The sequence below is a fragment of the Dreissena polymorpha genome, chromosome 14 (genome assembly GCF_020536995.1).
Source record: "Dreissena polymorpha isolate Duluth1 chromosome 14, UMN_Dpol_1.0, whole genome shotgun sequence".
Taxonomy (NCBI): Eukaryota; Metazoa; Mollusca; class Bivalvia; order Myida; family Dreissenidae; genus Dreissena; species Dreissena polymorpha.
The window spans coordinates 68,661,266-68,678,678 of NC_068368.1; the positions used below are offsets into that span (position 1 = coordinate 68,661,266).

Here is a 17,413-nt window from a genome sequence, read left to right on the forward strand (position 1 = left end):
TAAGTGCCCACATGTATTTTTTTTTTTTTTGGGGGGGGGGGGGGGGGGAAATGAGATTGTATATAATCATACCTTGATCAGAATATTGTTCAATATGGCCATAATATTTCACCAAACTGGGCTATAAAACGTTGCCTAGCACCATTCAACCCTAGTGATAACTGAGATTGCAGCGTTTATAGTCGAGCCTCATTCCGAGAAAACTGCGCTAAATGCATGTGCGTTAAGTTTCGTCCTAGATTAGCCTGTGCAGTTTCCACCTAAACTTGATTTACAATTAGAAGAGACTTTCTATACACAAAAAACTCCAAATAAGCGGACACTGTCGTCCCTTATTAGCCTTGGCGGACTGCTTTACTTTTTGCGCATGTTTTAAGCCAAGTTTTCTCAGGGTGAGACTCAAACGATAAACATAAAAACATCATGCACTTACTGAAGCTCTGGTCGGCGCTCAGGTTGGTCGTCGTATCCCCCAGGCCACTTGTGTCGAAGGCCATACCCATGGAAACGATGGGATCCCAGGAGTCTTGGGAACCAGCCGGTACCTGACCCGGTTCCACTCCAGTTATTTCCAGTTCAGAGTTTGATTCACCATCTTCTTCAAGCTTAACACTGACATTGGGGTCTTTGTCTCGTATTTCCCCACTAGTCCGAGAGCTTTCTTGGTCGTTTGAATTATCTGAATTATTTTCCCGACCTTGTTCATCAGTCACAGATGGTGAGTTTTCATCATGGTCTTTTAAGCTTTTCACTGACGTTCCTTGTGAATCATTGTCTTTAGTAGCACCATTACTCGAATCATTGTTAACAATGTCCACTGGTTCTGATTTCACGACCGCCTGGCCCGCAGTCTGACTGCTCTGTCTAGGGCTGGAGTGTCGTGGGCTGTTGTGTCTAGGGCTGGAGTGCCGAGGTCGTGTCGTCGTATATGGTTCATGCCTCACGCCGGCCCTTACGCTGGCATGCCGTGGGCTCCCCATGTGTCCCGGATACATCCGGCGGTCCCTGCCTGGGATCATGGAGAGGTGAGGGGGTAGCTGGGACAGTTGGGCGGAGGCCTGCAGGGCAGCCAGTTGTTGCTGCTGTTGTCGGTCCTTCTCCATCAGCTGCTTCATGTGATGCTCTGAAGAAATCAAACACAGATTAACATAATTTACTATGTACGACGTGCAACCATGAATAATGCAAACCTGATTTTGTTATGCAAAAATGGAGAAGAAAAAGAAAGCACTATGAACTTTTCGCAAATAAGCAGTCAGAAAATCTTTGTTTCAATCTAAGATGCTCACTTTCTTGTTAAATTAAAATTTGGGGGTTTAAAATTGCGCGTAATACATGGTAAAGTATGGTAAACAAATTTGCATTACCGTAAAAATTTGAATATAATACGCACTTTTTTACCTGCCGATTTTGTCTTCAAGTAGGGGGTGCGAATAATATACGAGTTTAGAGCAGAACAAAAAATTTCCTGTGCAAATTTTCAACTTAATCGCTGTTATTCGCTTCGCGGCAGCCATTTTGAACTACACCATTACATCAAAGGGGTGCAACAGGGTTCGCGCTGTCGTTTGCCATTTGAGTCTTTTGTGAAAATATTGAGAATTTGGCTCAATAAAAATCTTATTTGTGAAAATGCGAAAATCTAGTAAAATTTCATTGAAAACATCCGCCATTTATATCGGACTGGTTTTCTATATTTGTCTCTTTGTGTTGATGAAAGTGTTCGCAATTGGAACAGTTAACAAAACCCGGTCTGTACCCGATTATGAGACATCGCTTGACCTTATTGTTATTGAAGTGCGCATGGAAGCTGGCCAATCAACATTGAGCTCGCTTACACATGAAATGACGTTGTCGAATGAAACGTGAGAACTGGAGGAGCTATCGGATAATATTGGGTCATCCATGCGCAGACACTGTATACTTTGAATACACAGTTAATATCGTCGTCTACCTACAAAATAACGACTGGACGCTAAGTCGTATAAAGAGATTAGCAAGTGAAAAAAAACAACTGACAATACCCGTAAATAAATATTTCTTAGCTGACCACTATTTATCTTTCTACTGCATATTTACCATATCTGAAGTAAAGAGTGGTAATTAAATAATTAGTTTTATGATGCTAATAGAGTCTTTTACACCTGTCTTCCGATTGCCGAATTAAATTGAAAGGTGATAATTAATTAATTTGTTTTTTACTCCCAAACTAGCCTTAATGACAGCAGCGTATTTCAATTAAAGAGATCATGAAAAACACGAGTGGTTTAATTGTATTTTAAGTTATATTAAAGTATCGAGTTTGTAACTTCGAAAAAAGAAATAGTAATTCATCTAGACAACTATAAAAACGGAAGTAACCATTTTGTCTTCTTATTACTTTATTATTATTATAATTATTATCTTCCCGAATATTGTCAAATTGAATTAAATGTGAAAACAAAAAACAGCGTCTCTGCTTCTTTCTTTTGTAATTATGACTGCTTGACCCGGATGTCAGCAAGGGGCCCGTGTGTAATATCGGTAACAATCAATGGTAATATAAACAATAGACAGAGATATTTATTATGCAACTGTCATAACAACAGCACTATAACACATCCTGATCCTGATCAATATACCGGGGTAACAGATATTTGACAACACCAAATTGATTTGCTATTTTCACAACACAAAAATATATTGACACATTTTTTCGGAAATGGCCGATTTCGGACACTGATTTTTTAGTGCGTATTTTACTCGGATTTTCAATTTTTACCGATAAATTTTTACCAAACTCGGGGGTGCGTATTATGCACGAGGGCGTATTATATTCATGGATATACGGTAAGTAATTTTTCAATACTTAACCTTTTTTCAATTTACATATTGCCAATTAAACATTCCTATGCTAGTATTTCCAGTTACCCAAACAGAAAATGGGTACTCATATCTTCGATTGGCTAAATGACTTTTTGCGAGTTGGTAAATAAGTTTATCTTAGACACAAAAATGTCCTTGTGGTAAAAAGTTTAAATTGAGCCCTGCAATTGCAATTTACATACCATATGTTTTCTTCTTCAGTCTAAGAATACATATTTAACTTCAAATTGACAAATTAATAACAAAATCTCTTCACCACAGGCTAATCTGGGATGACACTTTTTGTCTGCACTGGATCTTTGTTTAGAAAGGACTAACTATAAACGAAAGCTTCCATAAAAGCTGAAAGAGTTGTCCCTGTTTAGCCTGTTGGACGACACTTTCGCAAATGCAATAAACCCAGTTTTCCAAGAACCAGACTCAATGCTGCATTTTGATTTCCAAGTATAACAGGCCTTTGTTTGCCTATCTCAGGGGTCCGATAGTGGGCCCCATTCCCAATGCCAAATATGGATATTTTTTTCTCAATTCCCAAAAAGTTAGCTACCATCACTGTTATACATGTGTCTCTTAGCCTTTTATATTCCAATACTTACTTTTGAGACAGAATCCGAGGAATGAGGACTTGACATCCTCATGATCGTCGAGGTACGACTTTCCTGACTCGGATCCAAGATGGCTGAGAGTGCCGTCTGCAACACTGGCCGTGAGAATGACCGACTCCTCATCTGTGTGCTCAGCAAGCTGCTCCACCTGCAGAATATCCACATAGTCTTAGATATCACATACCAGGGGTTTTTTTTACTAAGAAAGTGACGCCGATATTCGGCGTCTTCCCCTACCAGAATTTTTCCCCTAAAAATACCATTTCCCCTCCAAAAATATAACTTTTCACCAAAATATAATATTTTACCCTCAAAGAAATGTTTTTTTTTCTTTTGTGAAGTCGACACTTATCCAATTTGTACCACGTACAACGATCTCGCTCTCTCTCTCTCTCTCTCCCGACGAACACTCAAATCTGGGAATCCCAGTGATTCTATATATAGCTCTGAAATTACGTCATGGAAACCGGGCAACTAATCGTATTAATCATGTGACTATTTTACTGGATTCCGGTCTTGCGCGAGAAGGGTGTTTCGTCAATTAATTACTGGAAACCAGTCGAATTTTCATCCGGGTTATGTGAAAGCCAAAATATAAACGTTAAAACAGAAAAAGTCTCACAATTGGCGTTCATTCACGAACAAAATAAAACGTTCGGACTCGGAAAATATTAATTGCGTTGACGCATTTTTTAAGAATGAATCATCAAAACCCGTTGAAACCAAGCAGGATTCGGAGGTACATGTAATCAACATCGATTACTACTGTCGGATTATTGTGAAAGTGAAAGTAGACAATCGGCAGCTGCCGCACCTTTCCCTTCCAATACTGTAGCAGATCTAGATCGTTAACCCATTCATCATGAAATTGAAATCACAATATTGACATCGTTCCCCGGCCCCAGTTGAAAACATTTCCCATTATAAGATCTACCCCTGCAACTTTATTTAGGACTTTGACTTTAATATCATACTTGTTCATGTGTTTAAGAACAAAAAGGTCAGAGACATGCCTCTTTTTCTAAAATAAAAAACTCCTGAAGTCTGTAGGTGAGTTATAGACATTGAAATTAACAGTTTTTATTTTTTCCCCAAATATGTCTCTTTCGCGCTCGATTTTCCCCTTTTACCCAGCGTCCAGCGTCTTCCCCTTTTTCTAAAAAAAAACCCTGCATACAGAATATCACACACATATAGATATCACATACAGAATATCACATATACAGCATATACAGAATATCACATCCATAATACCACACCAATATTATAGGTAGACTATCGTACGGATATCAGTGCTTTCCATATAGGCACTTCAATTTAGAATTCAGAGTCCCCAGGGCACATGAATTTTACTGATAAGTGTAATTTTTCATTAACTGCAAGTAGCCATTCTTATGATCAAAGCGATATTGACTTCCCTGAATATTTTGAGAGCCTATTTATGATTCTCTGTCAATAAAATGCATCTCTTTACCCATCTTAAGCATCGTTGTATCGGAAAATCAATATTGGCCAATTGGAGTGCATGCTTTGCATTAGCGACAGCACTTTTTGGCATTAAATACCTGCAGACAACGAATGACGTTATTTCCATAAGTATGTTATTTTGTGACATTTTGTTGGGATTTTTTCCTACCAGACTCAACTTTCGCTACTCAAGGATGAAATATCGGCAAGATTTCAAAAAAATTAATATATCTCAAAATTTAGTTCACCTCCAATCCAGCTCTATAAGTATAACCTGAATAAATGTATGCATATCATTTTTATTCTTAATTTTAAGTATTTGTTAGAAAAAAAGACAGCAACACTCATTAACCAATTTTAGCCAACACAATGTGATATTTCCAAATCAAATGGGACCCGAACCCATTCCAAAAATGGTGTGAACAAGATGCGTTTGTGAAACACTATGTCCCCCTATATGACGTTTGACTTTGAAGGATGACCTTGACCTTGTGAAGGATGACCTTGACCTTTCACCACTCAAAATGTGCAGCTCCATGAGATACACATGCATGCCAAATATCAAGTTGCTATCTTCAATATTGCAAAAGTATTCATAAAATGAGCGATTTTGGCCATATATATTTGACCTCTGACCTTGAAGGATGACCTTGACCTTTCACCACTCAAAATGTGTAGCTTCATGAGATACACATGCAAGCCAAATATGAAGTTGCTATCTTCAATACAGCAAAAGTTATTGCAAAATGTTAAAGTTGGCGCAAACAGACAGACAGACCAACAGACAGACAGGGCAAAAACAATATGTCCCCCACTACTATAGTGGGGGACATAAAAAGCACTGATCCTGGACAGCCCTTTACCAACATGCAATAAGCCCCTTTCTTCCAGAGAGCGGCTTATGAAAACAGTTGTGCCAGTAATTTAATTTTCTTAAGGACTACAAAGTGTTCAAAACAAGTATCTAAGCAGTAAAGAATTAACATAAATGAAAACAGTTAATTTGTACCCACCAGTTGTTGTATCTGACTCTTGAGGACTGCCTTCAGTATGACCTTGTATCCAGGTACCTCCTTGATCACATCCATGTCTGGAGGTGGCATCTCTACTTGAGGAGGGGGGGGCTAACAAACACTATAAATGTTTGGTGTTGTGATAACTCCTTGACGTTGGGCTAACAAACACTATATGTTTGGTTTTGTGATTACTCCACACACTAGAAACGTTTGGTCTTCTGACTCCCTGCTTCTGCGATGTAAGTTTTCAAAATACTCAAAATTTCTGGAAGTTTGCTTGTATTGGTGAATCCAGTTTCAGACGCAGAGTTTCTAGTAGTGTCAATCTATCTACCAGTAAAATGACATCGATTGAATTATGGAATATTGTATTCTGAAAAAATAAGAAGCATCATGCCTATGACGTCATACAGTGAAAGTGTGGTATGCCTCTATTTGGCGTCCAATCGTGACAGGGGTTATCACATTGAACATGTGTAAATTGTGTTACCTGATATACTAATTTCAAGCACTATTTATTCCATCAATTGTCAAATAAATGTGCATTTAGATTATCATATGCAACATATACAAACTATTTTCTACAAATCAGACAAAATGCATGTAAATTTATATGGAAACTCCACTTGTACTTGTCTGTATTCAATTAATCAGCATATCACTATTATGAATGATTATACATTTGTATTTTAACTTCAGGGTAAAATAACAGGACAATTTAACCTTTAGACTTGATTGGGCCATAAAAAAACATAAGTGTTTGGCTTTTATTTCAATACAATACTTCTATGGACAGCAAATAAGTAACTCCTTTCATGAAAACACCATCGTGTGAATGCCTGATAAATTCTCTTATTGCGGATAAATTGCTGATTATGTGTAAATAAAGCTTGATTGGTCTTTGTACTACTTACATGTACCCTGGGTACTCTTTAAGTATACTTACATGTACCCCGGGTACAGTAAATATACTTAAACGTAACCGGTCGATATTAGACTCTACCCAAGTTGTATTCCCGCCAAAAAATCCAATGACGTAAAACGCGCTACCGATTACCGTAAAACGATATTGTTTATCTTAAACAAACTTCTCTTTAAAGAAAAAAATGCATCTGATCAACATGCTTTTTAGTATGAGTTTCGAAATTTAGAGGAAATTTAACAGAAAATTGACATAAATGTGATACATTATTTATTTTAAAAAATAGCTGACAACAACTGATTAAGGGTTCAAATACCTGGGTACGTTTTAGTATGTTTACCATTCCCGGGGTACATGTTAGTATACTTAAGAGTACCCGGGGTACATATAAGTAGTAAAACCGACAATGACCAATCAAGCGTTAATAAAGACAACTGGTTCATGCTTGACTGTTGATAGATGGGGTTATTAGGGGGCAACAAAAGGATAACCAATGGTTAGTTTTAGCCGTACAAAGATTGCATTGCAAGTGTTATATTAAACTCATAAAACCATCATATTATTCTACATGTAGAATATCCGAATAAATGGTCTCAAATCAGGACAGTAGAGAAAACACACCAAAGGGCGGTACTGTCCGGAATCTGCTTTTACAAAAAACTCACACGTGTAGATAGTTTTCTTACAGCAAATTGAATTAAGAGTCTATCAAGACTCGAATGAAATGGATTAAGTTGTTAATGCAACCAAAATGAAAATGTTATTCTTTAAATATTTATGGAACAAAAATTAAAAATGTAGTTTCTGTGTAGGTATTTTTTAAATGAAATATTTATGCTAAACACACATATTTCATTTTTTGGAACAGAAGCAATATAATCTAAAACACTGCAAAATGTGTAATGAATACAAAAACACCATTGCTTTCAATAAATTCACATGATGCAGACTTAAGAAAATACTGTCCCAAATAAAAAGTAATCTTTATGTGGATTTGGATGCTAACGTTGCAAAACAATGATCACTACATAAAACACATTATGCATTGCATATTCGATTTCATTTAATTTATTCACATAACGCAATCCTGCAACAGCTTTATTTCTATATCATTATTACATCCAAAACTGTTTAACATCGCCGTTAAAGGATGTCTTCGTTTTAAACAAGATTTTGAATGACTGTCAAAACAATTTGGACGACATCATCCGAACAATTATCCCATCACTGCCTATCAGTTTGAACGGTAGCTGCATGTCCAATAGCATAATACATATCGCAATACATTACTATTTACTCACCAATTTAGGGAAAATGAGGAAGACCGCCTGAGAATACCAAGTTAAGTCTCAAAACTCTGCAGCATCACTCTCTGCGTCTCTCTACCAAGCTATCATTATCCTAGAAAATGGCGACGAATGAGGCCCACAAAGGGTATTCGGGAAAACCGACTAAAACTTTAAACAAAAGGAAGATCTGTATTAAATGTATTTTTGTAATTTATGTTGCAATAACTTTGTGTTAATTAATGTAGAATTTTGATTTCATTAATATTGCTCATAAATATTTGTTTTCAATATGAATTAAATTGATTTTCCTAAGGGAGCCCATTCACATTATGCGTGATTCTTATCACGTGATCGCGTTATCAACTTGCCCTGATAATGAAAGTCTTGAATTTGTATTTGTAATCCCCACACTGTCGCTGTATTCATTTACAATAAAATATCTCACACTTCACACCTTACACTTCGGTGAATGGTGTACGCGGATATTGGTGATACGGTTTGTCCAACAGGCTATATCTCAGGTTCAAACGCAGTATGGAGTAATATATTAACTATGAATAAGTAATAAACGTTTCTTTTTTTCCCCACTAGATCTAACCCGGCAGACTCTCATTGCGTTTGCTCAACCTAGACGTTTTTGTTTTTAATTTCGGGTTGTTTCATTTATTTATTTTTTATCAATTTGCTACATTAAATCATATTCGTCCATTAACGTTTTAGTTTACAGAAGAGAAGGAATGTGGAATAGCAATACGGGAGATTTGCGTCCTTTTAAAAATAATCACGACCTATACATGCGTTAAAGGGATTAGTTCACAGTTTTTCGATTTTGAAAGAAAAGTTTTTAATATGTTTACATACAAATCGATACTGTTTTAAATACTCTTATATTTAAAGCGAGCAATAAAAATGTTTCACATAACTTCCCTGTTTTCTGTTGGTGTTATATTGTTTGCAAATGAATGGATGTGTTGTGTAAAGGTAAGTTAGGCTCGAAGTATATTATCATACCGTTTATTGAGTAGAGTTGTATTTGATTATATCTTTATGTTTTATATGTAATATTTATGTTGGTGCCATATTGTTTGCAAACATAAATTGATGTGTTGTGTAAAGGTAAGTATATTTTTGTCATGCCCGTAGCCAGGGTTTTGAAAAGGGGGGTGCGATTTTTTGCCATCAACAATTATTATTGAGCAACGAAGTGGCGAGAAGAGGGTATGTGCGGGAAGGGGTGTTCCTCTTGCAATCGGGGGCTTTGGGGGTCCTCCCCTAGACAATTTTGAAAATGAAACGTAAGCTTCTGCTTTCTGGTTACTTTTTAACTGTTTTTAGAGACTGAAGTTATAGTGCATTTTTATATGAAATTTCACTTTCATAGACCATACTCACTGACTAATCGACATGAATATGAAATAACATAGATATATTCCCCATTACCGTTTTTCAATAACCACCTTTTTCGATCAGTCACGGAAATACATCATACAACATTGTATACGGTGTTTAACCCGACACTATAGTATGCGCACACACAGTTTGTTTACATATGCAACAAAACATTTATAGAATGTAAAATCAACAATAAGATCGGTATAAAATAACATTATTTATTGGAATCTTGGAATCTTGATTACATTGCTGTGTTTTACCATTCCAACATTCTAACATTCATAAATCGATCAAATTAAATGGAAATATCATTGGCTTTTTTTCAAAACAATTGTTTGTCTGATACTATGGATAGTACCAGAGGCGTAGCATTGCTCTAAACGTAGTGTATTCTATAACAAACACTCATTAACAAAACTGGGTTTTCTCTAATGTGCATCAATACTATAAAGAAATCAAAATGTTATAACTGGTTACTTTATTTTTTTAAACAAATTAGTTGTCTTTTTCTAAACGAATTTCAGAAACGTATTACACTTTAGGTTTCATTTAGACCCGGTTACCACAAACTACTGGCCCTATGGTTTTTAAGTCCTTACAACGTATACCAGGACGTTGAAGAAAAAAGATGTGCTTATTTGCCCATTGTATGCTCAAGATCCGTCACTGTTGTTGAAAATTAAACGTTAACGCCCATCTGATCATATGTTATAACGTTTTAAATTCATGATAACAACTGTTTCATAGTAAGACATTTTTAGTGTCAAATTTGTCATAATTAAAACATTGTGGGAACATATGTATGTGGAGCAGAACAGATGCCATTAAGTGTTGGTAAACTACAAAAAAGCTACATTGCTTTGTAACAATGATTTGTTTTCTGTCATTCAACAACAAAAAATTATCATGACTTGAGCATAGCTGATATTTTTTGCTGGAAATCCCTTTAGGGGATCCGAAAATGGTTGTAGGGGGATATAACAAAAAGACAACGCAGTCTGTCGAAAATGCTGTACACAATGTGTTATTGTTATAAATCGTGATATAATGCAAAGTTATTAACAAGTGACTCATTAGTCTTCGGCAATAGTCGAAGGGTGTCCTTTGATTTCAGTCATTTTCGGAAGCAGACATAACATTTCGTAAATAATCATCTAAAATGTATTTTCTTTTTAATAAGATTATTTATTTATTCAAGTTAATCAAATTGTTTTTCCAGCCATTTATATAAGTGTCGAAAAAAGGTTTGTGGACTGGGATTTCAACCCACAATAATTAGACTTCAACATTTTGCCATGATATCTATTACAGTTATAGCTTTAACAGACATTAATAACGATGACACAAGTTACAAAACAATCATTTAGTATCAAATACCTTTGAATAAGTATCGATTTTATACGTATTAGAGTGTCAGGTTAATAATTTTGCATTATACAGAAACAAAATCTATTTGTAAAAAAGATGCCAATTCAATTTTGCGGGAACTGGCTTCTCAAATTTTGCTGTCACAACTTCTGTTGATTTCAACAATTCTAAAATTAAAACTTGTTAATAAAAATCGCGCGCTATCTTGGAAATGACTAACTCGAGAAATAATTTATATGGTGACCTGTCGGTTGCATATTGAATACAACATTATTTTAACGCTTAAATACGAAGACCCACTGGGTTACTGGAAAAAAATAATAACCGTTTTTGCGTTCAATAAAGTTGGGTGCGACTTATAGTTCAATGTTTTTACTCGTCAAAAAAATTGGGTGCGAACGCACCTAACGCACCCCTCTGGCTACGGGTATGGTACTCTTAAGTATACTTTAATGTACCCCGGGTACGGAGAGTATATTGAAACGTACCCGGGCATTATAACGCTTAATTGATCGTTGTCTGATTTTTTTTTTCAAATTAATAATGTTCATATGTATGTAAATATTCTGTAAAAGGGCCTGAAATTTATGAAAACTCCTACTCAAGAAAGCATGCTGAGACAGGTTTTGTTCAAAAAGATAATTTTTTCATATTCCGTAGCGCGTTTTACGACATCGGATTTTGGGTGGGAATAAAAATCGGTTACGGTCTAACTTGGCCGGGTACGTGTTAGTTTATTCTACATACCCGGGGAACATTTAAGTATATTTAAAATTACCCGGGTTAAATTTAAGAAGTATCAGAGCAGACAATGACCTATCGAGCAACATTGTCGTCTCTGATTATCCTTTGGGACGACACCCCATTTTCCAAGAAAGAGGCTTCATTTATACCAGACTTTCAACGGAGCTGCGGTGCATTCAATGCGATGTTGTGAAAGCGCGATCAGGAAAGGATCTATTTGTTCTCAGCTTGTTAATCTGTAAGCTCCTGTTATTTCTGCAATGCTGAGTCGCGAAAGGGATAAGCGATAATAATTTTATAATGGAGACCACTTGCTGTGTTGAGATTTAAACAAAAGTTCTCCCTCCCTCGTCCTTTAAATCTATTATTAGAAATACTTATCACTTTTGGTACACACTTATTTGCAAAACGCGACGTTCTTGTATACGTACATGCAAGCTTTCCATGAGTGGAACGTGACCCTGCCAATATCAGCAAAAATTGCCCGCTCTTTTATGAATAACACGGGTTATTCATGACACAAACGTGTGAGAACCAATGGAGCTGGAGCTGTGAGAGTGTAAATGTCTGTCTGTCTGTCTGTCTGTCTGTCTGTCTGTCTGTCTGTCTGTCTGTCTGTCTGTCTGTCTGTCTGTCTGTCTGTCTGTCTGTCAGACATTCTGTCTGTCTGTCTGTCTGTCTGTCTGTCTGTCTGTCTGTCTGTCTGTCTGTCTGTCTGTCTGTCTGTCTGTCTGTCTGTCTGTCTGTCTGTCTGTCTGTCTGTCTGTCTGCGTCTGTCTGTCTGTCTGTCTGACTGACTGTCTGTTTGTCGGTCCGTCCGTCCGTCCATATGTATGTATGTCGGTCGGTCGGTCGGTCGGCCAGACATCCCGCCCGCCCACACCCCCGCCCTGCCTCCCGCCCAACCGCCCGTCCGCTCAACCGCCCGACCGAACGGCCGCCCGCCCCGATCGCCCGCCCACGCCACAGCTTCCTCGTCCGACCCATAGCCCGCATGCCACCCGCCCGTCCGTCCGTCTGTTATAATTATACTTTGCATTGAAGCATGCCCGCTGTTCTGATTTGTCATTCATCGCGTCATTTCATAGAGAGAGAGAGTGAACTGCGCGTTTTAAATAGTCTAATATTAATTTAAAAGCCACACACACCTTGAAATGAAATACATGTTAATCAATACATATCGATCCAATTTGAAAGTGTGCTAAATTGTCATTAAATCTATAGCCTAGTTAGCAAGTAATTTATTATTTGTTTTTAAATTTTAAAACCGAAACTAGGATTTCTATACGTATGCGTCCATTTCGACAAACGCGATTAGGTTTAAGTTTTAAAGCGTAAAAAAGACGGATTTCTACCTTGTAACCACCAGATATATTCTAATGACATAGATGAAATTAAATCTATAGCCTAGTTAGCAAGTAATTTTTTTTTTTAATTTAAAAACCAAAAGTAGAATTTCTATACGTATACGTCCATTTCGACAAACGCGATTATTTTAAAGTTTTAAAGCGCAAAAAAGACGGATATCTACATTGTAGCCACCAAATATATTATAATTGGCATAGATAAAGTATGTTTTCTTATTTATACTTAAATTTAGTTTCATTAAAGGTGTATGGCTTTAACTATGTAACGAATCTCTGACAACGATGCGGCGCTACACAATAATAGGCATAAGACAGTATATTTTTTATTTATTTATTATTGTCTCATCCACTTGTACTTCATTATAAAACATATTACAATGTATCTACAACATTATAAAATAGTACACATGGCCATTCATAATAGAATTATAGGAGACAGTACATTACACAGGCAATATAAATACAATGCTAATAGCACCTGATATCTATCAACATTAAAGACATTTGCTAAATATTGAAGTGATGTAAGATTAATTATATATCTACAAGATAAAACATTTAAAAGGGCAGATTCTTCCTTAAAATACATGTTCATAAGATGCAGCAGATATCTACATAAACACTAGATAAGTAAAAGGGTAAAATCAGTTAGTTTCACAGTGGATCATAAAATGCACCAGATATCTACAATAAAACACTAGATACAGGTAAGTAAAAAAAGATAAAATCAGTTAGTTTTACAATATATATGTTCGTTGCGTTTTTCTCAAATCAGAAAGCAGGTTTTGGCAGCGAAATTTAACTATATTATTTGTCTGACAAAGATAATTTTTAACTTAACATCAATATCAAAATGTTCAAAGCCTTATAACTGTTAACTGTCTGCGGCGAAGTGACGACCGCTTGTATTTGTGTACCGACTTAGAGTGGGTATTCCTCGAGTAAAAGAAGATCATTGTGACTGAGTGATAACCGTTCACATAAGGATTGTCACTGCTGTAATCAGTATAACTGTTTTAACTGACAAAATACGCGTGCTTTTGCCACTCGCGTCTGTCCGGTTAGCGCAAGTCGGTTCCCGGCGAATGTGAGTTTTGTGGGTGGGTCACCATACCGGACATGTGGGTTTTTCTCAGGGCACTCTCCGGGCCCTCCAGCCCCCCCCCCCCACCACACACAGCATAAGACCACATCAAAATTGAATGGCTTTAAGTTACAATGAATAGCTGGCAATTGCTCTATAATTCGACACATTCGTCACATCTTCTTTCGTGAGTCAGAATTTAGAGCGCACAATGTATGTCACATAGAAAAGCCCTTAGGTTCGTAAAAGAAATGGCTTGGTCCTGAGCTGGGTCGTTCGCGTTGTAGTCTTTATGCATCAGACCACGTGCACACACTTGCAATGTGCTAATAGACATTAATGGATATAGTATATAATCCTTACGCAATGCCTGGTGAAATAAATTCATCTTGTATATCTTTCATGACCTTTATCTTATCCTTTCTTGTTCTGACACGTCTTTGCGTATCCTCATACCGGCAGCGTTACAATAATTTAACGTGGTTTCAACTGATTCCATGTGACCTTGTAAGCTTTTCCAAGCATCTCTGATCTGAAGTACTTTGGAAAGATCAGCTTTCGATCTAGTATGCAAGACCGTCTTCAAAGGATAATGCGTCCCTTTTATTTCAGTCATCATGTATTAAAAGATAGCACCGGTGGGAGTTTCCGACCAAGCGTTTAAAATGGTACGTTATGTAGAGTTTGTTGATTTTTTTTCCCTCTAATGTAGATTACATCATATATTATTGCGACGATAAACATACTCTGAATAGGCATTGTTTTATAACGTGCCGAATATCACCTTTTACATAAGCGTGATTACCAACTTACAGGTTTTGTCCGTTTATTGATATCAACCTTACTGTAACTTTATGTACAGCATACATTATGTACCGTTTTAGTCTTTAATTTTGGTGTAGTGTAACCTAATCGAAATGAATAATCAAACTTCCTTTCGACCACCGTGTGAATTAAACGCAGTAATTGCCCCTTGTGAAAAGTGTGTTAAGTAGTATTTGTGTCAAATTATAAACACACAATTACACAGGCGGTAAGTTGCCTTAATAACGTAAAGCATTAATGTGTTTTTTATGAATACATATGAAACAGTATGTTTGACAGTGGTTTTATTTTCGTGATTACGTTGGTTAAGCGGTAAGATTATAACGTATTTGTTGACACTGAACAATCAAGTTGGTATTTTACACATGTCCTACTTTCGAATGCACAATCCGTCAATTAATCATAAATGCACAATGCATGCAGCTTGATCCATGCACAGGCTTCCCGACTTTAATACTACAGTGTGTTATAATTGCTTCAGTCATTCATTCAGTTTTGGTCATCCTTTTGCATTTCGCAGCAAATTGAACAATTAGGTTAGACACATTTCTTTTTTTTTCATGGGATTCAAGATAATTCTTTTCTACCACTTAAGTCCAATTTGAATGAAATCAAGCACGTATAAGTTTGCAAATTACGCATGAAACAGTTAGTCATAATGTTCCAGCTTTCATCCACTTCTGACATTGTGGCATTTTTTTTAATTTAACTGTAAGGCTAGTAAATATATAGTACGTTCAGAAACATTATTTGTCTGTAGTGTCATGTTAAGAAATTATTTTACTGTGTTTTGACCCTCACCAGTATAATACAGGGCTATAATATATATGGCACACTTTCATTCTTAATCAATGTATTGACTATGTGCAATATCAGTGTTTTTGATTATACATTTCCAGTTCTTAATTTAGATCATGCTCCAGATTTCATCTCTATGATGTGTAGTTTTAGCATGCCAGTTTCCCATTTAAACATTGAACACTTAAATATTAGTGTTATAAATATATGTTAACCATACTGTTATGTACTTGGTATTTTTATCACATGACACACTTATTGTGCATGTAATTATGATAATGATATGCTTTTATTATCACACTACTTGTGTCATTGTGAATAATTAACATTTATTCCACACTTGTGAGAAAGTATATGAATAATTTATATTTTATTCCACCGTATTTAATGGTGCTCATGTCAGTCATAAACTTTTGGATTTATATGCTGACAATTTCTAATTAATAAAGAATACAAACATATTTTTTAACAAATTTAAAGATGAGCCACTTTGAACATGTTTAACTTCCAACAAATATGCGTTTTGCATGCCTTCATGGTAATGTTTACATTGTTGAGTTGGTTAGTACATTTTTTTATGTTCTAGAATAAATCTCTTACTTAATTTTATTTATTTCTCGCATACAGTTGTTAATATTGAAGACAGATGTGAAATTTGAAGCACATGTAATAATTTCAAACATAACTTAATTTTACTATCTGAGGCATGGTGTGATCATTTGATCATATCTTACATACAAAGCAATTTTTTAACCATTCAAATTGGGACAAATGTGCCCGAAAAAAGCTGATATTGAGAAAATATGCGTGATAAAGTCTTCAGAATGAGATATTGGTGTATTGGATTTGTTGCTAACAAATACTTAACATTGATAATGAAGTATTGTCAATATGTCAATATTATAAATTTACTTAGGTTCAAGCAATGGAGCTGCATAGGGAAATAAACTAAATGTTGTATTTTATTTACAACCTTTAATTGGGATGTTTTCGGACATCAATTGTGAATTTTATTCCCCTTTTTTGGGTTCTTTATAATAAAGGCCAAAAGTCGTTGTACATACCTAAAGACGTATTTGTATATGCGTATTTTGATAAAAACTACTATGAAGTTATTTATTGTGTAAGCCATTCATGTGGTAGTCAGGGCCCTTGCTACACATTGGGGATTGGGCCCGGGCCCTTAGAGGGGGGAATTTCGAGTTGTTTTGGGTGAAAAGGGGAATTCTAGAATATCTTTTCACCAACCTTTCAACACTTAAAATTGCTCTATTTTATGTAATTTAAATAAATAAACATTTGATCAAAGGTTAATAGCACAATGCCAGTTGGCAACATAGGTATAAAAGTAAAAAAAAATTTTTTTTTTTTTTTTTTGGAGGGGGAATTTTTAGCTGAAATTGGGGACAAAAGTAAAAAAAATTTCATGGGGATAGCTGCCGATATTCGGGGTAAAAAGTTCAAATCGAGGGCTCTGGTAGTCATGTTTGCACAAAGTGGCATAATATCGACAAGTTCAGAGAAAACTGGGCTTAATTCATGAGTGTCAAGTGTCGTCCCAGATTAGCCTTCGTAGTGTGCACAGACTTATGAGGACAACTCTTACCAAATACCTAAATGGAAGTGGTCGTCCCTGATTAGCCTAGGTAGTGTGCACAGACTTATCAGGAA

The 17,413-nt window shown here is 36.1% G+C and overlaps 3 protein-coding genes across 10 annotated transcripts in view; 1 reads left to right on the plus strand and 2 right to left on the minus strand.

Annotated features, from left to right (window-relative positions):
* Positions 1 to 17,413, minus strand: part of LOC127858385 (early growth response protein 1-like) — a 65,545-nt gene that overhangs the window by 43,401 nt on the left and 4,731 nt on the right. The window lies entirely within an intron of this gene.
* Positions 1 to 17,413, minus strand: part of LOC127858382 (uncharacterized) — a 34,287-nt gene that overhangs the window by 4,570 nt on the left and 12,304 nt on the right. Inside the window, exons 1-4 of one of the 2 annotated variants that reach the window (XM_052395476.1) lie at positions 8,177 to 8,327; positions 5,951 to 6,326; positions 3,462 to 3,618; positions 434 to 1,123 (exon numbers count right to left, since the gene is read on the minus strand). In XM_052395476.1, the coding sequence (XP_052251436.1) occupies positions 434 to 1,123; positions 3,462 to 3,618; positions 5,951 to 6,040 (937 nt within the window). In that variant the 5' untranslated portion in view covers positions 6,041 to 6,326; positions 8,177 to 8,327. Of the gene's footprint in view, positions 1 to 433; positions 1,124 to 3,461; positions 3,619 to 5,950; positions 6,327 to 8,176; positions 8,328 to 17,413 lie in introns of those variants that run through there. The other variant, XM_052395477.1, reaches the window with a different exon arrangement.
* Positions 15,066 to 17,413, plus strand: part of LOC127858381 (inner centromere protein A-like) — a 64,357-nt gene continuing 62,009 nt past the window's right edge. The window contains exon 1 of the mRNA XM_052395473.1: positions 15,066 to 15,152. The gene's annotated coding sequence lies outside the window, so the exon portion shown is untranslated. The remainder of the gene's footprint in view (positions 15,153 to 17,413) is intronic.